This window comes from Aspergillus uvarum (assembly GCF_003184745.1).
Source record: "Aspergillus uvarum CBS 121591 unplaced genomic scaffold BO82scaffold_13, whole genome shotgun sequence".
In the NCBI taxonomy this organism is placed as follows: Eukaryota; Fungi; Ascomycota; class Eurotiomycetes; order Eurotiales; family Aspergillaceae; genus Aspergillus; species Aspergillus uvarum.
The window spans coordinates 1-25,902 of NW_020291310.1; the positions used below are offsets into that span (position 1 = coordinate 1).

General features: G+C 53.2%; 7 protein-coding genes across 7 annotated transcripts; 3 read left to right on the forward strand and 4 right to left on the reverse strand.

Moving 5' to 3' along the window:
• Positions 1-1,800: 1,800 nt before the first annotated feature.
• On the forward strand, positions 1,801-4,355 carry BO82DRAFT_330485 (putative beta-glucosidase D; the record flags this gene model as incomplete). Its single annotated transcript, XM_025633096.1, is given in 6 exon segments — positions 1,801-1,894; positions 1,949-2,382; positions 2,449-2,488; positions 2,575-2,581; positions 2,595-3,799; positions 3,865-4,355. 6 exon segments carry the CDS (start codon positions 1,801-1,803, stop codon positions 4,353-4,355), a joined length of 2,271 nt encoding a protein of 756 aa, XP_025494101.1.
• Positions 4,356-8,119: 3,764 nt separating this feature from the next.
• Positions 8,120-9,391, reverse strand: BO82DRAFT_390388 (uncharacterized protein; the record flags this gene model as incomplete). The annotated part of the gene is made up of 4 exons (XM_025638515.1): positions 9,224-9,391; positions 9,161-9,165; positions 8,406-9,110; positions 8,120-8,250 (listed from the first exon to the last, which is right to left on the reverse strand). The coding sequence occupies exons 1-4, from the start codon at positions 9,334-9,336 to the stop codon at positions 8,120-8,122; spliced, it is 954 nt and encodes a 317-aa protein (XP_025494102.1). The 5' UTR covers positions 9,337-9,391.
• A 61-nt stretch (positions 9,392-9,452) lies between these two features.
• On the reverse strand, positions 9,453-10,773 carry BO82DRAFT_305249 (putative fructosamine-3-kinase). Its single transcript, XM_025632211.1, has 2 exons — positions 9,699-10,773; positions 9,453-9,638 (listed from the first exon to the last, which is right to left on the reverse strand). The coding sequence occupies exons 1-2, from the start codon at positions 10,679-10,681 to the stop codon at positions 9,545-9,547; spliced, it is 1,077 nt and encodes a 358-aa protein (XP_025494103.1). The 5' UTR covers positions 10,682-10,773; the 3' UTR covers positions 9,453-9,544.
• Positions 10,774-10,897: 124 nt separating this feature from the next.
• BO82DRAFT_330496 (armadillo repeat protein) lies at positions 10,898-14,565 on the reverse strand. Its single transcript, XM_025633097.1, has 3 exons — positions 13,839-14,565; positions 12,083-13,785; positions 10,898-12,024 (listed from the first exon to the last, which is right to left on the reverse strand). Exons 1-3 carry the CDS (start codon positions 14,131-14,133, stop codon positions 11,038-11,040), a joined length of 2,985 nt encoding a protein of 994 aa, XP_025494104.1. The 5' UTR covers positions 14,134-14,565; the 3' UTR covers positions 10,898-11,037.
• Positions 14,566-15,647: 1,082 nt separating this feature from the next.
• Positions 15,648-17,179, forward strand: phoB (regulatory cyclin phoB; the record flags this gene model as incomplete). The annotated part of the gene is made up of 3 exons (XM_025633098.1): positions 15,648-15,865; positions 15,895-16,081; positions 16,157-17,179. Exons 1-3 carry the CDS (start codon positions 15,813-15,815, stop codon positions 17,177-17,179), a joined length of 1,263 nt encoding a protein of 420 aa, XP_025494105.1. The 5' UTR covers positions 15,648-15,812.
• A 530-nt stretch (positions 17,180-17,709) lies between these two features.
• On the forward strand, positions 17,710-19,770 carry BO82DRAFT_390391 (putative tRNA-specific adenosine-34 deaminase subunit Tad3). Its single transcript, XM_025638516.1, has 3 exons — positions 17,710-17,995; positions 18,049-18,100; positions 18,188-19,770. Exons 1-3 carry the CDS (start codon positions 17,899-17,901, stop codon positions 19,704-19,706), a joined length of 1,668 nt encoding a protein of 555 aa, XP_025494106.1. The 5' UTR covers positions 17,710-17,898; the 3' UTR covers positions 19,707-19,770.
• Positions 19,771-20,958: 1,188 nt separating this feature from the next.
• Positions 20,959-25,639, reverse strand: BO82DRAFT_352291 (von Willebrand and RING finger domain protein). The gene is made up of 6 exons (XM_025634649.1): positions 25,199-25,639; positions 24,299-24,751; positions 23,559-24,240; positions 23,276-23,505; positions 22,522-23,224; positions 20,959-22,468 (listed from the first exon to the last, which is right to left on the reverse strand). Exons 1-6 carry the CDS (start codon positions 25,311-25,313, stop codon positions 21,322-21,324), a joined length of 3,330 nt encoding a protein of 1,109 aa, XP_025494107.1. The 5' UTR covers positions 25,314-25,639; the 3' UTR covers positions 20,959-21,321.
• Between the last annotated feature and the right edge of the window lie 263 nt (positions 25,640-25,902).

Below are 25,902 nucleotides of genomic sequence, written 5' to 3' on the forward strand. Positions count from 1 at the left end.
TGTGGTTGAAAGAGGAGGGGGGGAAAGGGAAACAGACCTGCATTAATCAACTTTCCACACCCCCCCCCAAAGCAGCATCACGGGGTACTCTTTTGCATCTTATTTCCCCTTGTATTCTTCCCACCTGGAGAAGGATCCATTTCTTATTCTTGGGGTTTCTGACTGTTCTCGTCACTGTACAATCAATGCAGTGACATATCTACTTTTGTCTGGTTCTCCAGGAACAGAGTGTGGCTCTGACGGCGGATCTGATCTCAATGATCCGGTGGATGCTGGAATCGGCCATTGTCGAAGTAATTCAGACAAGATGGACTCAGTCCGTCGTCTGTAAGCATATCCATAGCAATGCTTCTATACGAGCCTGTCGCAATTGGAGATCGCTGGACGACGACGAGGATGAGGTTGATGATGATGATGGTGATGCGGCGGATGCACTGATCACGTGAATAGGGTCTGTCTTCTTTCCCATTTCGGTTACTTCGTTTCTCCAACCAACAATGTTACTCATCTATCATAAGTTAGTTAACTTACCTTCAGCACAAGCCCAAGTTCATCCATATCTTTGCCTGAATATGCATCTTTGACCCACCGGATTGTTATCGTGCATGATGAACCATGCGCATTCGATTGGCGTGTCTCTTATAGCAAGCTCAAGCTGAAGTCTACCTATTTCTTCATGGTCTCATCTTGGCATAAGCCGACATGGAGCGCATCCTAGAACTTATGCTAATGGGCTTGCCTAACCAGAACCATTCCCCGGTGTCTGATGACCATTCACCGACATCTTCCAAGACTCATTGAGGAATTGGATCTTATTGAGTATGTGGCTGCACTTACTGCTTTACTTTGCGGTACACGATAAGTAGGATTTCCGACAACAGTAGGACACATTAAGGGACTATGGCGTCGACCCTGAGCCATCCCCTCGTCCCTTGACGTTTACAAGACAATATACTACGGTGCTTCGGAGCCATGTGGGTGGTCGCCACCAGCCTAAACTAGCCAGCCCTATCTGTGAACACGGAACAAGCTCACAAGCTCCTTATGCTTATTTCACTGAAACCCCTACATTTGCCTGGTCGATGATACTACTGCGAACCTGACAGTACACAATTCGGGTCATCCGAGGCTTGTTGGTTCCTGACGCTGATGCGACTATCCTTCCGCTGACTAATGGAAAGTTCTGCGGTCTAACCAGCACTGGCAGCAAGAATCTTAGAGCATAGCCTATCTTTGCAAGATGTTGATGCGGTCACACCAAGAGCCGACTGAGCCGGTGGTTTCAATTCCTGGATGTGACGCGTCACCTGGGGTTTCGGGATGCCGTAATGACCCAAACTGCCGTACTCAATTCCTCGTCTCGGTGTTTTGCTGTGGTTTTAATCACCGGCGCGCACTCGGCTTATCCGACTTGGCGTCTGGCCTGGAGTACGGAGTACTCCATAGTCTAGAAGTTGCGAACTGCGGCTGCCGCATCGGTTATAGGAAGAAATGATGTCCCTGAACATTACCTGTTCAGATAAAATACTGGTGGGCCTCGCGTCGTAACACTCAGGGACTTCATACCACGAATGCCGGAGCGTCTTTTCTTTCTGTCCATCAAAGACAATGCTTGAGGACAAGACGGGTTGATGGAGACTGCGAGAGATGAGGACTATAAATGGAGCGATGCGCCTGCGTAGAAGATGCTTGCGATCTCTACTCATTCTCACTGGCTGGCCATATTCGCTCTTTCATCCATATAATCCCTTCTGACTAAAGTCCTTCACTGATTTCATTTTCTCATAATCTTCTGGTAAGATGAGATTCATCTCACTTGCCGTGACGGCAGCCTTGCTTGGCTTGACAGGCGCCTCGAATTCTACAACACTCGGTCTACTGAAGGCTAATGGTGGTAAGTAGACTGGCCATGTACTATGATGCTTGGAGCATGCTGAACAATGGATAGTTGCGTTGGGAGACTGGGAGGCTGCATATGAGAAGGCATCTGCCTTCGTGGCAGGACTGACTACTGATCAGAAGCTGGCTTTGATCACCGGTAGCAGTGTTAGTTCGTCCAGTGGTAACTTCAGTGCCCTAGAATTTCTTGATGGGGATATGGGTCTTCAGAACTATTTCTATGTCTCTGCTTTCAGCTTGTCTTCAGCTCTGGCTATGACCTGGGACCGCGACGCCATCTATGCTCAAGCCAAAGCAGTTGGGTCGGAGTTCTACAATAAAGGTGTTCAGGTGGTTGCTGGTCCTACTTCTCAGCCAATGGGCCGTACCCCTTGGGGTGGTCGCAATGTCGAGGGATTTGGCCCTGATCCCTATCTCAATGGCCTGGCTACTGGCCTGTCCACCAAGGGTTATGTCGACGCTGGTGTGATCCCCGGTGGCAAGGTGAGATTCTCATCCATGGCCATTGTCCTTTACGGGCTTGCTGACACGAAATGCCTCATCTACTAGCATTTTCTTCTTTACGAGCAAGAAACCAACCGAACTTCCAGTGGCGGCGGCGGTGGAAGTGGAGGAGGAATGCCTTCTGGAGGAATGGGCTTCGGTGGTTCAAACTCTTCATCGCCTGGGCCTCAGCCTTCGGGTTCACTCAGTAGACGTGCTACTGTCTCCTCGGATTCCGACTCGGCACCCTATTCCTCCAACGCAGACGACAAGACTTTGCACGAAACATATCTCTGGCCATTCTACGATGCGGTGAAGAATGGCCTCGGTGCCGTCATGTGCGCAATGACCAAAGTTAATGGCACTTACAGTTGCGAAAACTCGGATCTTCTGATGAAGACACTGAAGACCGAGCTTGGCTTCCCGGGTCTGGTCTGGCCCGACATGAATGGGCAAAACAGCGCCGAAGGATCAGCATTAGGCGGCGAGGACTATGGATCGAGCAGCATCTGGAGCACTTCTACAATGGAGACTCTTCTGTCTAATGGTACTCTCACTGAGGCCCGTTTGAACGATATGGCAATTAGAAACCTTATTGCCTATTACCATGTCAATCTGGATAATGGCCTTCAGCCTGCGATGCAAGATCAGGATGCTTATGTGGACGTACGAGGCAATCATTCTAAGCTGATTCGCGAGAACGGAGCCAAGTCGATGGCGTTGTTGAAGAATGACGGCACCCTTCCCCTGAGAAAGCCCCGTGTGATGAGTGTCTTCGGAGCCCATGCTGGCCCGGTCATGGGAGGTCCGAACGCTGCCATGAACGTTGAAGGGTCTGGCCCTACCTACCAAGGCCATTTGGCCACCGGTACAGGCTCCGGACAAGCATCTGTTCCTTACGTGATCACCCCTTACGTTGCCCTGACAATCAGAGCGGCGCAAGATGCGACCATGATGCGATGGATTATGAACGATACTTATAGCTCCAGTGGAGGATCCACGCTGATTCAAGAAGGGACTGACAGTACCGCCGTATCACCCTCCTATGCCAACTATGCTACCAACTCGGATGTCTGCCTCGTTTTCATCAATGCTCTGTCGGGTGAGGGTGCTGACCGCACTGAGCTGTATAATGAAGATCAAGACACCATGGTGAACACCGTTGCAGACAACTGTAACAATACCGTGGTTGTGGTCAACACCGTTGGGCCCCGACTGCTGGACCAGTGGATTGAGCACGACAACGTGACGGCAGTTCTCTACGGATCGATTCTGGGCCAGGAGTCAGGCAACGCAATCGTGGACCTTCTCTATGGTGATGTGAACCCTTCCGGCCGTCTTATCCACACTATCGCCAAGAATGAGAGTGATTACAACGTGGAACTCTGCTACACTGCTCAATGCAACTTTACTGAGGGTGAGCCGCCATTGATCTTCGGGTATCGGTGCTATTTGGACTATCAACGCTGACTGCATCCACAGGAGTCTACATTGACTACCGCTACTTTGACGCCAAGAACGTTACTCCCCGGTACCCATTCGGTCATGGTCTTTCCTACACCACTTTCAAGTACTCTGATCTCTCCATCAAGACCCCTTCTGCCACGACCAAAGCTCCCCGGGGTAATAATACCGTTGGTGGAAACAGCGATCTATGGGACGTTGTGGGAACCGTCTCTGCGCGCATCACCAATAATGGCACGCTCGCAGGTGCAGAGGTTCCCCAGCTCTACCTTGGCTTCCCAGATGCCGCAGATCAACCTGTTCGTCAACTTCGTGGGTTTGAGCGTGTCGAATTACGAGCGGGACAGGAAGCTATTGTTACGTTCAACCTGCGTCGCCGCGACATTTCCTACTGGGATGTGACTGCCCAGCAATGGCTTGTTGCTTCTGGCAAATACCAGGTCTATGTTGGAGCAAGCTCTCGCGATTTGAGATTGACGGGAGCATTCTCTTTGAGAGCGAAGGCTTAGTATGACTTGCCATTGAATTAGCTTGTGCCCAACATCCTGTGATTATAGAATGCTTACCCCAGATCTACATCTCCCAGAGGGTTACTTAGACCTATTCTTGTTCTTTAGATTATTCAATCAGCTGCTACGATCCTGAGCCAATTCACCTACAACCCTGATATTCAATCTGATTATGTAGTTAATCAAGAACTTGCAACCACTCCATGCCCTAGACTCAGCCTTGTGAATACAGTAGAATCATTCCCATGGCTATTGTCGTATTCACAAGCACCAAGCCTGGGTAGATTTCTTTCACTCATTGAGCTTCCATCGCAATCACCAATCTTTTCTCAAAACAGTCCGGTCTTCTCCTCTTCTTCCTTTCATCCATCTTCCAAATGTCCCATCTACCAAGCTTCATTCCTTCTACCTTTCTTCCATCTTCATCATCCTCTCTTTTTTTCTACCATACCCATGGCCACATACCATATTATGCAGCACCAAATTTATCATCCAAAGAGAGAACCCTGACCTAGAAGCTCTCCTCCTGTCCGATCTGCTTCTCTGTTCAGTCGCCAGCACCCACGAGGAAGCCCAATAGGCTTTTAGTAGTCACACAAGCTGGAAGGACTACCTCAAACTACAATCATGGTATTCATCAACCATAAACCGGCTTCTAGTCCTTAAGCATCAAGCTTGTCCCAGTCCCAGTGAGTGCCATCCAGGTCCTTCTTATTGAATCGTTGTTAACTTCCCTCGCAGGAAAGGAAGCTTGTATCGATGCAGTAGCGCGAGCTGCGGTTATCGACCCGCAGTCATGGCGAATACAAGCCATCGAGCACTGAAATCAGACTTGGTCTCTGACGCGGCTCGTCAGATTTTCGCACAGGCCATCGGTATACCTGTCCACGTCGAACCCTTCGAAGTCTCGAAGACTGCAGCAGAGACTTCGCAACGCTCCAAGACCACTTGCAAGAGAGAGAAACCAGCCAATACCTCACGTACGGTACCAACATGTTTCGCCTGAGAGATACGAGGTCTTCCTCGCAAAACTTGACTTCTCGTCCAAGCTGGAACGGCGCTACGAGGCCATTCGAGGCTCAAGCATATTGCCTGCGGGGTCTCTTGCTCTGTCATTGCTTCGTCGAAACCATGGCGACCCTTCCAGTGAGTTCAATACCAACCCTCATACACAGGTCTAAATGATCTGACAGCTTGATAGGCGTTTCAGGCAGCTGCTAGATCGTAGTCACGTTGAAAACTTCATCAGACATGATCACAGTCGAACGCGCTGAGCTGCCACACGTTCAATGCAGTTCAACAAGCAGGACAAAGTCTATCTGCGCCTACACAAAGGATACGCCATCCCAACCAGTCGCATGAAGATTTTCAAAGACGATATGAACCACCAATATGTCGTCCCCCTCACGGTTTCCGAGCGAATCGGCCGTCTGGCATACCGTTTGGAACTGCCACTCTCCCGGTCTATACACCCTGCTGTGTCTGTCGCTCAGCTCGAGCCAGCCCCAAAAGACGTCGACCCATACAACCGGCAATACGCTGAACGGGGTGATCATCTACCAGACGGATTCTGTGGAGCTCTATCCAAGGAACACACACACTGTCAATTCCTATTTACACCTCCATGCTGGCGCCAGAGCAGCCCGATGAAGTTGTTGACTTGGTGCGTGGCCGTAGATTTCAAAATCGAACGGAGCGGCCTTTAGCTTGGGCAGGTTTGGTGTCCGTATTGAGATGTATGGACAGGTTCTATACGGGCCCCTCCGTCATTTAGACGGGCGATAACTCGGAGTCCGAGAGAAACCACTCCCACAATATGCTGAGCTAGGTGGCTTCTGTCCCCGGCTCTCCACTACTGCTGCACTACTGCATGGCCGTTGAATACGGTACGCTTCAAATCTGAAAATCTCATTGAACTGGATAAGGTCCAGCTTATAAGATTTAGCCGTGCATTATCCTGTACAACGGCGCAAGGGTCAGGCCGCCTAATGGATTGAAATGCAGAGAGCGGATTCGATCATGCGACAAAAGGCTGCTAGAGAACAAAAGAAACACTATTGCACTGTTGCATGTTGGGGTGCTGCAGAAATTTGAATCCCTGATGCCTATAAGCAGAAGCTATGCGGCCAGGGGAACCGCCCCAAAGCGATTTTTGGAAGAACGTCTAATTTAGCATTGGATCGTGATACACAGATTTGCGTGCCTCGGAGACTGCCACAGGAGAACAATGTCACAGCCTAAGATCCGTCTTCCGGCTACGTGACCCAGGTTTAGATCTTCAGCTTATCGGCTGCTTTCTTTCTCTGCGGCAAGTACTTGCCCATTGGATCTGACAGTGGCAGAAGAAAGAAACCTCTAACTATACCTGCTATCCTGGGGAAGAGATCTACCTCATCTTCGCATTGAAGGGATTCTGGATTTATTGTCGGCGTCCTGTGGCTGCTATGGGTCGAAATCAGCGCAGTGATCGCCGCCTTTATTATAGTACACTCTTGAGCAGAAGCTCTGGTAGAGTGCAGAGTACTCAGCCCCTGGTTATGGACCAAATACTGATAAAATCATTGCTGCCTGAAGAAGATCAGTGTTCTGCGCGTCTGCGTTGGATACCACAAATATTGCAGTGTCTGAGAGGATGATTCGATCCAACTCGCTGGCCAACCTGTGGTGACTCTGTTGGACACAAAAGGTTGGCGACATCCACATCCAAAACAGTTCCCATGACACAAACGATGGGGGGGAGGGTCAATAGGGAAGCGCATGACATGCGAACCTTGCGGGTATTCTACGCCATATCCATCCGATTTCAATCGATATCGGAAAATCCGGTGCCATATGGACCGTCTGCATATCTGCCGTCAACATGATTATTAGACTCATGTTCTTTTCGACTCTTTGATGGCCCAGATGATTGAGGTATTGAACCACTGTCGCCCTTGATGCGACGTCGTTCGGAGCAAATCCTCGCTCGGCGTGATTCCCGGACATGTATGCCATACTGATGGATGACTAGGATAATACATACGACGAGCAATTTTAGCTCTCCTCCATCTCGAGTCGAAGATGCTTTTACCCAGCGGCCGTGAGATTGCCATCAGTGGTCCAGTGATGAAGTGTCTAGAACCTAAAGGACAAATTGATCATCATCCGAGTACTCCTGATGTTAATCGAGGCGTTTCGCGCAACCGTTTGTGGTTCTTTTGCAGTCACTACGGAGTTATACCTGCACGGATACCATGGACTCAGCGAGTCTCATGCGATTATCTCCACAGTTCCACCTGCCTCGACATCTGGCCCTGCTTCTTATAGCTTTGCCAATGGACAGGGCAGCTAGGAGGCGTCTGCAGGATGCATATGAGTTCATGCTCTCGAAGACAAGGTTTCCATGCAAAGCTGCAGCAATGCACTGCTTCTACATACCCCAGGCACAATCATAACTGCAAAAAAACTGCACGAAGCACACATCTGGGCTAATGTCCATAAAAAATCGACAGCGATGTACAAATGAGCTACTGAACCCTAGCAAGGGGAAAGCTGGCAGTTTGACAGGAGCACAGTACAACCGGGCTCGAAAGCCATCAACTTACTGATATTGCGCATCTTAGCTTGTTCCTTCGTCTTCCAGTTTGCGGTGCTTTGATCTCTCTTGCTTTCTACTTGATGCTTACGAACTGTAGGCGGTGGTTGAGCCACCTTAACACTTCCCTTCTTCTTCTTCCCTCCCTCTCTCCCTCTCTCTCTCTCTCTTGATCCTCATGAGGATCTATCTACCAGTCAGATTCATAGCCATAGAACAACCAGTGTTTGTTCATGCTCTTGAGGAGCATTATGGGGATCATTTCGCCGAAGAAAGCTAAGCGGTTTCGTATAACAGTCGGCCTGGTAGGGAGGACAGTCACTGTATCAACCAGATAAATAGTTATCAATGATATCTCATTTATCCACTCTAGAAGATAGCCCTAAACCTAGACCAAGCACCAAGCACATACCCCCATCCAACCACCCAAAATCAAGGAACGCCCCTCCCCTTCCGCACCGCCCTCGCAAGCTCACTCTGCGCCTTATCCTCCGCATACCGCTGATAGATAGGTAGATACCACTCCCGCTCACTCCGCGTCTCCCTGACACTCCTCCGCCCTTCCACCGCCGCCACCCACCGCCGCCACCGCGCCCAAACCGCCTCCTCCTCGGCCCCCTGGCCCGGCGCCGGAATCCCCAAGCCGCCCTTCAACTCATCAAACACCCACAAGCGAACCGCCCACGGCGCAAGCACGACATCCACGAGACTCAGCTCCTCGCCCAGGAAATACGGGCCCTGCGGGTGCAGCTCCCGCGTGAACTCCTTCAGCGTGGCCAGGAATTCCGCGCGGAGGGTCTGGAGCTCATCCCCTCCCCCTCCTGTCTGATTCGTGTCCGGGGTCGAAGAGGCAGGGTTGGGCTGATGCTGCAGGAAGCGGTGGAAGGCGGGGATGATCCGGGACGTGACGTAGTCGATCCAGATGCGGGCGCGGGCGCGGAGGTATGCGTCCTTGGGGAGGAGGGCGGGCGTGTGCGTCGGGTAGGCTTCTTCGAGGTATTCGAGGATGACTGTGGATTCGTAGAGGGGGCGCGCAGATCCAGACTCGTCCGGGGAGGTGATGGTTGGGACGAGGCCGCGCGGGTTCAGGGCCAGGAAGGACGGCTCCTTGTGGTAGGGGTTCACTTCGATGTATTGGTAGGGGATCTGTTTCTCTTCGAGGGCGAGCCAGACGCGTTGCACTGGTTCGGGTCAGTTAGGGCTGTCGGGTTGGGGATTAGACGGTGAATACCGAAGCTGGAGGCGTTAGTATACTGGATGTAACTTGTAGATAGTGTGCTGCGGGGAGACCCACGGACAGAACCACCCCGCATAGAACTTCAAGGGCTGTTCGGCTTGGTGGGAGGCGACCAGCGCTTTGGCGGGGCCGGTGGCCTCGGGGTGGATATCGGCATCGGGGACAGGCATGTTGGATACAAAAACAATCTCAATTCACATGGGGGAGTGAGTGGTGATGGTTGAATATCAGAGCAGGGTCAATGAGGAGAAGAGGAGGATAAATAATGACGACACTTGATGGTGTCATCAGATAAGATTATTAATCCAGGACTATAACTAACTAGCTCGATAGCTAACTTACATTCTAGGTAGTTATTGTCAAGTACAATCACCTCATTCAACCATACTTCTTCAGCAACTTCTCCATAATCGACACAGCCCCCGACCGATACCCCGCCCCAAATATCGCATGATGATTCAGATGATGATACCTGTAGCACATCAGCCCTATCCGACCCTCTTCATCAAGACATAGGCAAAAAAAAACATACAACTCATACAACCTCACGCGATCCTCATACTCCTCCACCGGCTCCGTCTTCGGCACCAACTTATGGTATTCCTCAAAGAACCCGCTTCCAAACCCGCCAAACATGCGCATAATCCCCAGCTCGAACTCGCTATGCGTATAGCACGCCGAGGGATCATAGACCACATCCCCGACCTTCGCCCCATCACCCTCTGTATCACCTCCCCCTCCACCTCCACCCACAATCCTCCCCCGCCCCGCATTCCCACTCCACAGATCCCCATGCACCACCACAGGCACAATCCCCTCCCCCTTTCCAGCAGAATCACACCCCAAATGCCCCTCCCCCAACAGCCGGGGCACGACCGTCCCGGCCGTCCGCTCCACCAACGCCCGCAACCCGCCGTCGCGGCCATTCCGCCGCTCCGAGCGCTCAAGGACCGAGCGCAGCCGCTCATCCGCGTAGAACCGCGCCCAGTCATCACAGAACCGATTCGGCTGCTTCGTGTCCCCGCAGAACGTCGGCACGGGGAAGCCGAACCGTCGCCGTCCGGTTGCCGGGTCCGGTGGGGCGGGCGTGGAGTGGAGTTGGGCGAGTCGGTGCGCGAGGGAAGACGGAGAGGAGTCACTCGCGCGCCGGCCGCTGCCGCCGAGCTCGAGGTATTCGGTCAGGAGGTAATAGCTTTTCTTTTCGGGGGATGATCCGTCGTCGTCGTCGTCCAGGCTCCCCCACGCTAGCGCCCGTGGACAGAAGCCCGGCACGCTTGAGGCGATGGCGTTCAGGGACTCGTACTCCCCCCGGAACATCTCCGCGGCGGAGGGGCCATCGGCGGAGGTCTTGACGAAGTAGCGCCGTTCTTCGTCGCGGCCGTCTGGACCGGGGACTGTGGCGCGGATGGCGCCGGTGCTGGTGAAGCCGGAGCCGAGGCCGGAGGTGGAGAGGCTGGCTTTGGCGGGGTCCGTGATGGAGAGAGCCCGGAGGATTGAGGCGGGTACGGGGGCCATGATGAGGATCTGAATCCGCTTGGAGAGGGTGTGTGAAAGTGTGGAGAGAATCGAGTGAGGGGAACCGAGCAGATAAATTGGGTGATGGAGCAGCAATGACGTCGTTTGTTTATCTTATCGCGATAAGGTTAAGGTATCGGTCGTGTCTCACTGCAGACGGAGTACGGAGTACACAGGATGAATGGCGCTCGATATAACACAACAAGCCCCAAGGATAGCAGCATAGCACCGGCTGTAGTGCGAGTATAATTGTAGCTACAGATCTACATCATCATCACTTCCTGATCTTTATACATCAAGGTCCCATCCAACGCCGCTTACCGCAACCACAGCTTCCCGCTTTCCAACAATCATCGCTATGCATGGGTCAAGGAATTCAGCATATCTCGGGCCGTTTTGGTCCTCTCGCGCACATCCAAGTCAGGATCATCATCCAGACTGGCCAACCGATCCATCACGCCCATCGTCCGCATGCGGATCGCTCGATCTCGACATCCTTCCCGGTCACTCGAGTCATCCTGGTACACCAGGTTGATCACCACCCACACACAGTTGATCCGTACATCACGTTGGTTGTGGTTGAAGTATGTCATCAGATATTTCAACAGATCCCGGTGCATCTGAAGCAGTTGTCGGTGTCGCGGTAGGCCTGCCGCCAGATGTATGATCACGTACGTCACCGACACCAATATCTCCGTCGGGACGGACATCGTCCGCGAGGTCGGCACATCTCGTCGAGGCGGGAGGGAGATGGAACGCGGCCGCAGCTTGTCGGCCAGCGCATCCAGAAGCAGATCCTGCCCAATCTCCTTGAACAAATGGTCGATCATCTCAAATGCACCAGGCCCGCAGATGACGTTGCGCAGTAGGTCAAAGGTTTGTTCCTGTACCGCAATATCATCCTGTCGAGCCTGCGTTGTCTGGTCCAGGTCGCCTTGCAAAGTCAACTTGCGTCGTCGCGTGGCATCAGGAAGGAACATGTCGAGACTGATTTTGTGCGAGGGCACTGTATCCGCCATTTTCATATCCTCGTCCCCACCGCTCTCCACCGGGTTCAACAGGTCTACCTGCTCTCCAGCCGAGTTGGCTCGGCTCATGCCCGCGCTGGTGCTGCTATCCACCTCTTCGTCCATTCCGCGTTTGGCTAAGGCAGTGGTAGGATCCTGGGTGATGATCTGTTTGATCCATTCCGCACCTAGTCCTTCTATAATCTTTATCTTTACATCATTGGTGGAGTTGTATGCAACATGCTTCAGGGCCCACAGCGATTCTATACGCAGCTTAGTGCTTTGGGAATGAGCATGTTCGCACAGAATGGGAAGAACATCAGCCGAGATGATTGCCTATGCGCCGATACAAGTTAGTAGTACACAAGGGAAGCCAAATGATCAATTGACTAACCTCTTTCATTGGACTGAAGTCCAAGGCCAGGTTACAAATGACCTGCGTCGCTGCAATCTGGACCTCAATGTTGGGGTGTTTGATCAAGACAAACAAGGGCGTCGCGACCCCCGCATCGATCAAACTCGTGCGGAGGACACTCACCGAGCGAGTGAGCATGCGTGCGGCCCCGCAGGCTGCCAGCAGGGTGGGTGTGGGGTTGCCATCGGCCACAGTGTTCTTCGGAGTCGACGCGTCTTCGGACAATTCATCTAAGCACGGCTTGAGAGAATCGATAATGTATGGCACCACCCCGTTCTCACAGACAGCTTTTCGATATTCGTCTTTGAAGGGAACCAGAGCCGCCAAGGCTTTCAGGATGTTCTCACGATATCGCATGACATGGCAGTGGAGCGGTGAAAAGCCCGGAGGTCCGAGCTGGCATTCTGGGGAGGTGGTGTCAGGGCCCAACAGGCCCTCTTCCCCGTCCGCATGCCACATGGGGCGGACGGTATCTTGAACTGGGTTGTAGGTCTCTTTCAACAGCTGCGACAACCTCTTGATAGCGCCTCCCTCATAAGCATGTCGCTGCAGTTCGTGATCATCAATCACTAATAACGCCAGCACGAACGGGGCTTCTTCTCTGAGACGCTCGGATGAAGGAATCGATCCCCCATATTGCACCCCGTCATCGGCGGTCACTTCATAATCTTTGTCCAGCATGCGAATCAAGATAGGGATCATCAAGTAGCATAGCATCGATACGCGATGCTTCTTTGTAAGGCCAAGACGGAACAGAACTGTGGCAAGACGTGCCGCCATCAACCGGACCATCCCGCTCTCGCTACGGACAATGTACAAAAGCCATGGCACGACCGCATTCTCTTCGTCCTCGGCAGAAGGCATTTCGAAACTGGAGAGCGGTGTCGGAAACGAGTGGCTTTGTCGGCGATGTGTAGTACCCTGGTGGCCAAGTGGAGGAAAATTGGAGGTGCTAGGAGAGGCCTTGTTCTGCGCCAGCGGCACCGATGGCAGTAGATACTCCAGCGGGCTAGCACCTGCATGCCGGGGTACAGCCGAGCCCGACAGGTAGGTAGCACCCCATGGTCCTCGCTTGATATCCCACGGAGCAAATTCGGCCAACTGCTTGGGGAACACAGTGACGATGCCCGGCGAAGAGAGAAAATGCTCCGCGCGCCACTTGGAATGCTCCACGATGACGGTAACAGCGCGGAGGATAGGCGCCAATTTTGCGCCTGGGGGTGCTGGGGGCGGTAGGGACCCCAGAGCTCCAGGCTCTTGAACATGCTCCTCGGCACCAGGATAGACAAATCCCTGCGCGACCACGAACGAGGCGACTTTCACCGCCAAGGCATCCAATACTCCGCACTCAGCCAAGACCGCCTTGTGAGATTCCTCCGTACACAGCTTCCCGATGAGGGATGCGGCGAGCTCAATTGCTGCTTGATCGTGGTAGTTGCCGTAGTCCCGACCTAAAATGCGAGCGAAGCAGCCAATATACTCGCTGGAAAAGATGAGATCGGCCAAACGGGTATCTTTGAAAGATCGTTGTTGACTTTGTAGCGGTAATCGGTCGGCAACGTTATTCAATGTTCGAAGTATCGGAAGAATATAGAATGTCGGGCAGTCAGGTTTGGACAGTATGGATAGGAGGGTTGAGAGTATGCCGCTGGCAAGGATAGGGGACAGAAAAGAGGCACCGCCTGTTTCGAAACCAAATCAGTCACTGCCTGCAACACTCTGAGAAAACCAGTACCTTGTGCTAAGCTACCCATGATGACGATCGCTTGTAAGCATGTCTCATCTTCCTCGGACTGAGGACAACGAAGCTTCGCGGCTCCGTTGACTTCTGGTGTAACAATATCCTTGCCATGGCGGGCTGCGAGAATATTGGCTAGTACGGGGATGATCCCCCACCGCACCCAGGCCTCTTTCCGCTGGTTATGGCCTATCGTCTCATTCTTTAAGCTTCGCAAAGCCGCCGCCTGTGCTGATAGGGAGTCCGCTGTCTGAAGTTGAAGCAGCAGCGGAGGCGCTGAAGCGCGGGTCATGGTCCGAAGTCGCCGCCTCCCGCGGGAGGGCCGTGGGATCGATTACGTCGAGGAACAGGAGGAGCGCTGATTGCGCCGAGAAACAATGGGGGAGAGACACAGGTATAGGATTAACCAGACACCTTTCAATTTAATTTGATGTGATCTTCCCCTAGCAATGGAAAGAGTAGTTTTGAGGATCAGCTAGTTGGCAGCGATGATTGAATGGCAATGGAATGGATGGAGGATGAAATGATAACTGGTCAAGGTCACGGCGGCGAAGACCCTCGGCGACTGGGGAGGGGTCCAGAAGAGCGACTCGTGAAGCACCACCAACCAAGCAAAGCAAGGTCCGATAAACAGGTGTTTTGAAGACAGCTGGGAAATGGGACTCACAAGCAACCCAGAAATCGATCTCACAACGACCAGCTCCGAATGATCGAGTGGTTGATGCAGCTGTCGATAGCTCGCTGTCCGTTGCCGGCCGCTGACCGCTTTCGGCGTCTTATCAGGTGATGTCACCTGATAGACATCTGACTGTACAGTCGGGTACATTGATGACTCAGCCTGGTATTAGGCCGCGAGTATGTACTGTACACCTCCGTCATGTGATCCAGCCCTATCGTCGATTATCAGCGTTGAGGAGACCCATACCTCCCTCTCGATTCTGGTGTTGCAATATCATGGTACGAGACACTGAGGCTTGTGTAGCAACGGAGCCAATAGTATACAGCCATTGCTCAACCACGAATTGAGTTTGAGCTCGGTGTTCCCACGAGATCGAGGTCGGTCAACCCGAAAGAACGAGCAAGAAATGTGTAACCCCAAAAGTTGAACCCTGGAGGGTTGGGGTTGGAGACCATCTCGGAGTTGATCTGAGTGTGTGAACCCAGACCGCTCGCTCGTATGGGCAAAAGCAAAGATCCGAAGCGCATGATCATCAATTGACAGCTGACTTGGGCTATAATGGGGAGACCATGGGAAAGAGTGTCTCTTCCTAGTTAACGGGACGAATCTCCCTCCCTCAGTGGACCCGATAATGAAGAAGGATACATCTATAAACCCTGCCAAAGGGCAAAGGGTCGGGTTCCTTGCTTACGCCAGCCCCGAGATCCTTGACTAGACTAACTACTATTCATTATCTCCAATCCCCATCAATCCATTAGCCGCACTGCGCGCTCCGTACGGGGCGGTTGTATCGATGGTGGCTCCTCTGTAATACGCTACGGACGGTGGTGCCGATAAACCCGTATCACTGGTACTTCGGTATTCACTAACTAGTTCTAATTGGTGGCTTGGACCCCCCTGACAAGCCAAAGACTGGAGGGAGATAGGAATTCCTCTCCACATGAAGGCAGTGTGGTATTGGTAATTACCCGTAAGATGCTGTGATAAAGCCGCATGACAACTCAAAAAAAAAAAAGGCGAACTTGGCATCGTACTAGTACGGTACTAGTACGTAGCGTACGGACTACTACGAAGTCGTTCCCCCCCCCTCTTTGTTCGAGTTCCCTGATCAGCGTCATTGTTTTATTTTTCGCTTCTCCTCTTCTGCTTTCCTCCTCCTTTTCTCCTCTTCTCACCTCCACTTTTCTTCTACCCTTATCTTACTCGGTATATTTGTTGTGTACGGCTTCTTCCTCTTTTGCTCCCAAAAGAGTCGAAGGTCTCCTCCCCCTATCTCTTCCCCACAGATCACAATGTGTCTGTGCACGCCGCCCTTGCCTCTCGCCGCAGCACAAGGTTTCGCAGCGTCTGCCAGCTTCGTTGCACGTCGTCTAGTCGTGCGCCCACGTGGTGGTCTCGTTGGGCGGAGATGCTAGTTTCATCGCCTTCACCTTCCGCCGCCTTGCGTCCATCTCCCGCCTCTCCTCATACACACCATCCTCCTCCTCATCCTCCTCATCCTCCTCCATCTGCTCCTCATTCTTCGCATTCCCAACCTTCCATCCCTTTCTCCTCCTCTGCGGTTTCCTCCTCCTCTCCCCGTCCGCGTTCTCGTCGCCCTTCGATCACGACGACCTCCATTCCTTCACATGACCAGTATGAGCCCTCCGGGCCTGTTCCTGCCGCCTCGTCCAGTCATCGTTTCGATCTCCATTCTTCCCGCGCCGCCATCGAAGAGCTGCGCTCGGCTCTAAAGCGGCACACCGTTGGTCATTTCCCTTCGGGGCCCTCAGGGGATCTGCCTCGCGGTCGGATGTCCGCCGGGCTGACCTCCTCTGGGGGCGGAAGTAGCATCACGTCTGACGCCGCCATTCCCGCCTCCCACCATCACAGTCACCCTCACCCTCACCCTCACCCTACTGCTCCTTCGCAAACGTCAGTTCCAGCCGCCGCCGCCGCCGCCTCTTCCGCCCCTGCCCCCGTCTCCCAATCAACCGCTACGCCTCCCATGCCGGCTCCTAGCAGCGTTGGTTCAGGGTCCAATAAGCGTAATAGCCCCAATGGCCCGACCAACGATGGGACGCGGCCCGGTGCGATGGGGCATGCAGACCTGGAGGGCTCTCAGAGTAAACGGTTGCGCCCGGAGAAGCCCTCTGTGAAGCTGCTCCCGGCCCAGTACGAGCTGGCCGATGCTCGAGATATAGTGGTGTTGATCTCCAGCATGCTGATGGAACTGATCCGATTCAACGATAAGATCCCCCTTCATCAAGGTCGGCTGACCCGCTTTCACTCTCGCACACCACCCCGCATCTCCGTTCATGACTACCTGCAACGACTCACGACCCACGCCACGCTCTCGCCCCCGATCCTGCTCAGCATGGTATACTATATCGATCGGCTCTGTGCCATGTATCCCGCCTTCACGGTTTCCAGTCTGACAATCCATCGATTCTTGATTACCAGCGCTACAGTGGCTAGCAAGGGGTTGAGCGACAGTTTCTGGACCAACAAGACTTACGCACGAGTGGGAGGTATCAGCATGACCGAGTTGGCATTGCTAGAGTTGGAATTTCTCTTCCGCGTCGAATGGCGCATTGTTCCCGAGCCGGAAGTGCTCGTGGACTATTACCAGAGCCTGATAGAGCGCTGCGATGGGTATGCAATTCAACGAGATAGTTGATTTGTGCATGTTCCGGGTATTTTTAATGTTCAACCACTTTCCTCTTATATGGCTTGCCTTGGAATTTGAGTCTCGGAGAGCAGCCCGCACAGGGGTGTAACCGCGGACGTTTCATCAGTGTCTGTACTAGTACATACATACACATACATGGGGCTTGGAGTTGATACTGTTTTTATGCATGGATACGACGGCGATCAAGTGATTTATATCCATACGGGTTGTTTTTTTTTTTTTTTTTTTTTTTCTTTCCAAGTTCTTCTTCCTGCGCCTTGCCCTTGTGTTTGTCTGAATCATAATTCTTGTACAGCCCGCACGTCCAGATTTGAGTCCAAATTCTCACACCCTCTCCATGTGTGTCTAGGTAGTCAATCGAACCCCGGATACGGATTTCGAATAGAACCATACTGAAAGTGGTTGGCGCTGCATGACGTCTACGATTCTTCATAGTCTGCACTAAACTGGACTGGTCAGATGTAGGGCTTAGGGTATAGGGCTCAGGGTTCCGGGAGCTTCCATCCATGGAAAACCATCTTTGCGGTTCAGACCTCCATCTCCATGGGAGAGGCTCAGTCTGGCTATACCTGGTTGCTCACCCAAGCGCAAGGCATGAGTCGTCTTTATCCATATAGAATTAAATCCTCACTTCCGGTTTACTCCAGTTCTCTAGGCTAAAACTGCAATTTTCACGACAAGCTTGTACCATCCTGATTGCTCTTACAATGGATGCGGAGACCATCCTGCGGGAGGTTCAACCCCTCGTGGGCGAAGTGGTTCCCATTCGCTCCGTCCAGGAGACTCGCCCAGTTGAAGAATACGGTACGTCTCCCGGTAAAACTGATCTCGCTCATTCGGCTCACGAGTTTGGCCAGCGGACGCCTACGTCGCTGAAGTCAATGTCAAGACCGCGTCGAAAGTCATCAAGTCAGTTTGCCCCTCCTCACCCCTGCTAGCTTCCTTTCTATCTGCAACGGTAACAAGAACCATTAACTTACTGACCATCACAAAAAGAGCCCTCGACTCCGCCTTCCCCCGCGACTCCTCCCATCCACTGAACCACCTCCGCCGCTTCGCCAAGCACAACCAGATCCCCGAGTCCCTCCGCCCCACCCTTCTCAAGGAAGGCTACCTCCCCTCGCAAACCATCTTCGCCCTCATTCCGTCGCCACTCCCAGCTCCCGAGGCCCTCCAGACCCTCCTGGCCCCCTTCGTACCGCCGCCCCGAGAGACCCCCCTCCCCCAACCCCCGACCGCCGATCCCTCTCTGCCATCCACCCCCGCACCACCACCCGCAGCCCCCGAAACCCCCACACCCTCCACCACCGCCCCTGCAACCAGCACCATCACTCTCCACACGATAACCGTCCCAATGCAACCCCCCTTGACCCCCACACAAGCGGAGCACTGGTCCTCAAAGATGTGGCCCGTAGTCTTCAACCCGGCCGCGCCGCGCGCGCTGATCGCCCCACCGCCGCAGATCCTCTCGCGGGTGCGCGACGCCATCGCCCCGAAAGCCGGCCGCTACCTGGCGCTGGCGCAGGCTGTCGCCGCCGAGGCGGAGCGAAGCGGTCTCGGCCGCGGGGTGGGCGCCGTGGTCGTGGACCCGGAACTGGAACCCGTTCCTGAAAACTCGACAGAAGACGCCGAAGAAGGAAGCCGCTGGACCGACGCGATCGTCGCCGTCGCTGGCGACGGCCGGTACTCCCGGCGGGAGGGGGGCCAGCCCGCGCCGGCGGAGATCGCGGGCGGCGGCGGCGGCGGCAGCGGGCCGAGTCCGCATTGCGGGACGTACGATGCCGACTGGGAGGGGGGCCCGGAGCTGCATGCGCTGATGCGGGCGGTGGAGTTGATCTCAAGCAAGCGGCGGGAGGATAAGCCAGGGTCGCGGAGGCAGAAGATCCGACCCGTGCTGTACGGGCTCGAGGAGTACTTTCTCCAGAAGTCGGATGTTCCGCTCCGCGGAGCGGAGACGGTGGCGGGAGGGGCAGATGAGGAGAGTGGGGATGCGGCTGCGCCGCCGCCGGAGAAGTATCAGAAGACCACGGAGACCGAGGCACATGCGATCCACCTCCACCACCACAAGGGGGCGGAGGAACAGGGGGCAGATGCAGGTGGGGGTGCAGGAGGTGCAGGAGGTGTGGGGCCGCGGATCCGCTCCCGCGAGCAGGGCGGCTATCTCTGCAACGACCTGGATGTGTATCTGTCGCATGAGCCGTGCATCTGTTGCTGTATGGGGTTGCTTCTCTCGCGGTTCCGGGCGGTGATCTTCCCGCGCCGCGGCCGGATGGTGTCCGGCGGCCTGGCGTCGGAGCCCGTGGTCAAGCCGGTGCCGGTGGAGGCTGGATCGGACCATCCAGTGGAGGAGGAGGAGGCTGAGGGTGGAACGGAGGAAGCATCGACGAAGAACCGGGAGTACTACGGCCTACATTGGCGCAAGGAGTTGAACTGGCGCGCCCTGGGGTTCGAGTTTGTCGCTGCTGGGGAGTCGGAGGGTGATAGTGCCGAGACTGGTGTCGCTTTTCATGCATAGTGTGTGGGAAAGCCTAGCATAATAATATTTGTATTATATCATCAAGACGTATACTATAGACAGGAACCATGAATGGAACAATACAAGCATCGCGAATCAAGCCTATTGACTCTTAAAGGGTGGTAGCGTGTGATCGATCTATCCCGACATCGATAAGTACGGTACGCCTGTGAAGGGCTATACCAGAGACGAACGAATCTTGCGATGCGGTTGGTTCGATTGAACAGGCTTAGAATGAAGCGCGGCGAGGATCGATCACACCACGCCACACCATTGGCTCTGGTGATGTGCAGAGATAGGTGCGGGAGATCGGGGCGGGACGTGATCTTTGAATCTGACGGTAAAGAATTTGAAGAAGATGGGGAGGGAGATAATGGTTCGCGCAGATATGGGCAATATAGAACGAATCCTTAAGTTCCTGATCGTCGTTGATTGTGGCTGTCGTCGTTCTTGACAAGCTTCTTGACAAGTAGATTGACTTTCGAGTGACGTAGTCGGATTCTCAGCTAGGCGATAGTTCTTATTAAGTGGCTTGCGTGAAGCCAAAGGGCTTTCCCAGAGCGGAAATAAGATAATATGTATGAAGTTGATGTCTTGAAGGACGATCTTGTGGCCAGTCTGGTAGTCAATCTGGTGGCCTGATCTGAATCAACGGATGGCCTCTTGTAGGTTTGCTTAGTGTATCTGAATAACAAAGATCAAGGACTTCGAAGTCTTTTCGATAGAAGCGATAGGTGGATCTTCGTGGAGATTTACTGGCTTGGCAATCTCAGGTATCTTGGTGATTGGAAAAGGCGTCAAATTGGACTGATTGGGAAGGAGGAACATGATAAAGGGCTTATGCCGGAGTTAAAGAGACTCCAGGCTTATGATTTATAACACTTTTAGCAAAGCTCTGGGGTGGCTATTGTAGAACGATTCCTTGAATGCTTAGCTGTTTAGGGATGTTGTTATTCACTGACTTCCTAACCTGTAGGTCTACTCGTAAATTGCTTTGAATCATGTAGCCGGCCTCTCAACTACACCAATAATGTGAATATGAAGAGAGTATTACGGCCCAGCTGGGCTACTCTCTGCTGGGTACATGCAGAACAAAAGAGTATAGTTCTCACATTTGGGTATATGCTCGAGACAGTATCAACATGAGGGCCTGAGGCCCGCATACCGCCTTTCCCGGCTGTCGATTCTGATACAGGCACATTTCTGTAGTAGTACTTTTGAAATCAGATATCTTAGCAACGAATCAATATTCGTACAGATCTATTATCGAACACGTGTATATAAAGGTAACAATCAAACACCAGATCCTCATCAATGACACCATCCGTATCACCAAAGCCGTGAAAATCATTCCCAAATAACGCAGCCCAAGAAGACAAGATGACCACCCCCCGCCAATTAAGTAGTAAACCAAAGCTTGTAGGTATGTACAGAAACTTTCTCAGTATAGATACAAGTGAATTAGAGACGAAGTAAAAAGAACCGTGGTATCATGTCGCACAGTCGTGGTGAACAGAGTGGTATCATAAGTGGCAGGAACAGAAGCGAAAATCAAAACAGACAGGCCAACTCCGATAATAGGTGGAAGGGCAATGTGTAAAAGAGGAAAAACAAATCATTCTTCCATCAGAGCGTCGTCGCCGGTCTCCCGCCATTCTTTGGAACGATCAGTCAAGCGGCGGACTCCAGCCACGCGCTGTGCCCAGTGAGCTTCAGCAGGGGAGCGGAAGGTGTAACCACGCTGCGAGGAGATCACGCCAATTCCCTGCAGAACAGCCTTCCGGGAGTCGCGCGAGAAAACAGCTGGGTGGTTGATCCACTCCAGAGCAGCCTTCAGGTCAGCGTCCAAGGCGGTCATGGTCTGCGCGTCAACCCCAGCTCCTGGCGTGATAGTTGCCGTGTCTGACGATCCGGAGTGGCCATCGTATGAGGACGATGTGGGGGTTCCACCTCGGCTACCAGAGTCACTAGTGCCAGAGGGCTTCGCCCCAGGAGGAAGAGGAGGCAGGCTACCCTTACCAAGACCCTTCAGGATACTGCGAGTCTCAGTCAAAAGATGTTGTGCGCGATCATGCTGCCCACGCGACACGAGAATTAGTGCTCTCGTTAGCATGTCGGACGTCAATAGCTCCATGCGACGCTGAACAATGGACGGAAGAGGTGGAATAGGGGGGCTAGAGGGACGGCCAGGCTTGGCTTTCGGGTTCGGAGGAAGCATGGTAATGGCCAGCAGCGAAGGTCGGGGAGAATGTGTGAGATGGCCGTCTCTCAAGAGGTCACCATAAGTCAGATCTGCCTGGATCAATGGGACTTCCTCCACACTAGATACACGGTGGTCATCAGTGTCCGATACACCTCCAAGTGCCTCGAGTCCTGAGACTAGACTCTCCCAGGCGTCTTGAGGCAGGTTGTCCTGACTCGAATTATCCGGAGGAATAACGAGTTGAACGAGAATGTCGCGCTTATCTCCAAAGCGGAGATCTCCAAGAGCAGCCTCCGCATCACGTCCCGTGGCGCGTTTCGTGGTGTGAAGAGCGCCGCTGATCTTGACGAACTTGGCCGGAGACCCTTCGGGTAAACGAAGCTTGAGCTTGACATTTTGGTGCGAAGTGGTTTGTAGTGAACCCAAGCAGCCAGCCACGCACTCACGAAGCATCATCCAGTCCTTGACATAGAGGTATGAGCCTTTGGTGCGAGTTGACAGTTCGATCATCGTGTCCGGTTTGTGGGTCAAGCCGAGACCGAAGGAGTGAATGCTAATCCTGCATATGGTCAGTATGAAAGCACTTCTCAAGGTGGTATGATGGATACGAACTTGGCAGCCTCCGCGCGGGAAACAACGAAATCGACACTCTCCGGATCGGACGTGGAGGAATCGCTGATCAGAAGGATAGAGGAGACAGGGTTGGCCGACTTGCGCTGCATAAGCAAGTCCATGGCCACATTAGCACCTTCAACGACATCGGCACGAAGACTCTTCTGGCCCACCGGGCGGATAGAGTCAAGAATCTTGCTCCAACCACCCCAGTTTTTGGTAGTCATGCCGACGAGAGGCACCCCTCCACCACTCGAGCCAAAGGTTACCAACCCCATACGATCGCGGGGGCCTAGGTTCTGTACAAGGAACTTGAGAGCATCGCGAAGCAGCGTAATCTTCAGTCCTTGCATGGACGAAGAGACCGGTATCACGACCACAAGGTCAAGAGGGATGTGAAACGAGGATTGATATGGGCTATCCATGCCGGCATTGGTATAATCGGTGATAGCCGTGTTGTTAGAGCGAGCCCCTCCGTGGGACGAATTCAGAGAAGCCTGGCGCTTGATCTGACTGGCTCGGTATTCTTCTTCCTCGGCACCAGAATTGTCCAAGTCAAAGTCGCCGTTTCGGGACATGCCATCCACTGGATGCAAATCTATGAGGGCCCGGCGCCAAATGTCAAGCTGTTTCCGGGTAGGGAAGCGAAGGTAAAAGCAAGGAAGCTCAGCCACAGACAAGTTCAAAGCCAGGACAAGGTCATCTACACCACTGTCAGTATTCAAGGTTATCTGGTCTGGGCAATTCAGCTCACCTGGCGAAACCTCCATGCTCTGAAGGTGCTTCTTGATCAAGATTGAACCCTTCAGTGTCGACCTCGTAGTTTTCACCTTGGCTGGCTCCTCATCTGGGTGACGACGGGGGTTGCTTTTCTTTTCCTTCACACAGATAAGCATCTCACCAAACAGATAGCATTCCAGCTCCTGCCAAGATTGACGATCTTTGCCCACGCTCATCTGACCATGCAATCTAAGCTTGCCAAATCTTCATTCATGTCAGCTCCAGGATTGCATTGGCAACAGGTGAAATAAACCTACCGCTGGAATTCCAGTCCATGCCAATTGTCCACCTTCTTACGCAATTGCTCCGCAAGTTCGTCCAGATTCTCTTGCGGTTCGAAAGGAATCTGTCGAGGCTCTTGAACGGTAGGGAACCGCATGGCGCTCAATATCTCGTCCTGTGGTTGCGGCGTCGCGTTTTCTGTATGACGCAAGTCATCGTCGTCTGGACGCCAGCTACCCTCGGGCACTTCAACGGTAATTAGACAGGTCAGGGCCTGCTGTTGGCGGGAACGATTGAGAGTGGGGAATTCGCTGCGAATGGTCACCGTCGGTGCCGGGATTGGGTTTTTCGTGATAGGTGGACGGGGGCTGAGGTCGGACTCCATGGCTTGCACATCGTAGTCATGCCGTCTGACATTAGCCGAATGTTGCGGATCGTTGTAGTCTGCGGACGACCCGGCGGCACTGCCATTTCGTGAATGCTGTTGACGGGAGCCCTGTGTGAGACGTTCGACACGATCGCGATGGCTGCCAGTGTCTTTGCTATCTCGACGGACATACATGTCCCGACTCTCGCGGTTGGTGTTGGGGCGACTTCCTGCATCACTGGGACGACGTCCGGGAGCTGAATTCGAATCCCATGGCGTAGGGGTCGTATAACCACTTCGTTGCGTAGCGGCGTCGCTGGTCACCGAGCGGACAATGTTGCTTAGTTTTTCTATGCGGAATCGATCAGCACATGCCAATGTGGCACCTAGAACGCACTTTCCACCTACCAAGATCGAGCACATTGCCTCCCCGACTAGTGTCCAAGCCTAGCGGCGCATCACATGTGGGGCAGTACTGGCCCTCGCATTCCCGAATGAACTCATAAAAGCAGGCCTCATGTGATACGTGAGCGCAGGAGAATTGCAGAACTCGCTCTCCGCGCAGGGTATGCTCTAGGGGCTCGTCACACACGGCGCAATCACTGCCCACAAAGGTCCTCTCGCGCCGCGTCCGGCTGCGGTCTACGTCCACGGCCGCCATGGGGTTTCCTGCGCCAACAGATCCAGAGGATGAATTGAGGTTATTGTTCGGATAGCCGGAAGCACTATTCGCGTTGGACGATGCGCGGGGTCGAGTGGGGTCGGAATGGCCAGAGTAACCGCTCCCTGGACGATCTGAACGGTGGGTAAAGGAACGAAAAGGGCGTAATGAACGAGTGTTAGAGTCGGAACCGGAGGTGTCTGCAAGCGGTAGTTTGTTGATCGATGTCAGTCACTGAAGAAAAAAGACGTAGCCGGGGGTGATGAACCTCAGCGATAAAGATGAGAGTAAGGAAATGGCTTAGTAGGGTAGCATAACACAGCAGAGACTCATGGACAATGAGCGCTGTGCTCTCCCCGTGGATTCTGGAGTGAGAGCCGTCCTCTTCACAGGCAGAGAGCAGCAATACAGTGCAGGATTGAGGGGAGGTAGGAAAGAGAGAGGTGAGTGGAGAGTAACTGCAGGTGAAGGGAGTGGAGGAGGCAGAAATGGGTCCAAAAGAGAGACAGCAACAGGACCAGAGGCAGAGAGAGACAGCAGGAAACAACAATATAAGATTCAAGCAGCCGAAACTTAACACATCCTCATGAGCAACGCTAGTACGAGAGCAGATAAGAAAAGCAGTCAAGGCAGTGGTATAGACTTACGAAGCGGAGACTTCTTTTTCGAGCGACCAAAGAAACCACGCTCGGATCCGTGACGGGCTGGAATGTTGGTTCCAGGATTGGAATCCGATCTGGAGGGGGGCCGATGTTTCCACATGGGCCTGTTGAAACGCAAGACTGACGGGTATAAGACAGGATAAGACAGGAGAGAATGGAATGGAAGCTGAAGGGGGCAGAGAGTTCTGGGTGCAGCTTGCGTGAAGCCCAAAAGCAAGAGGAGTTACTGCTTAGGGGGGGCGTGTGGAAGGAGAGGAGGAACCAAGTGGGGGGGCGGAAGAAGGTCTGGTGGGGGTAGAAGCAATTCTGAAGCAGAAAAAAAAGGGCCCCCGATGATGATGATGTTGATGATGAGACCAGAGCCTGGAAAAGTTGGTGATCCAAAGGTTGGAGACACCAGGTTCACCTCGAAGAGGGGAAGGAAAATTATCAAGAGAGAGGGAAAAAAGAAGAAAAGAGTGACGAAGAGAAAAGAGGAGGTGCAAGTTGGAGATATCGTGATGGTGCGAATAATTTTACGCCGGCGCCATTGATAGCCCACTTCTACCAAAGAACTCAGTACGTAGACTGTATTGGTATAGTTGATTTAAATTCACTTTATTTTATTTATGCCTTTTTTTTTTTTATTTCTTTCCCTCGCACATTTCTCCAGAGGTGCCTTCTTACCACTGGAAAGGCTGCAGGTACTG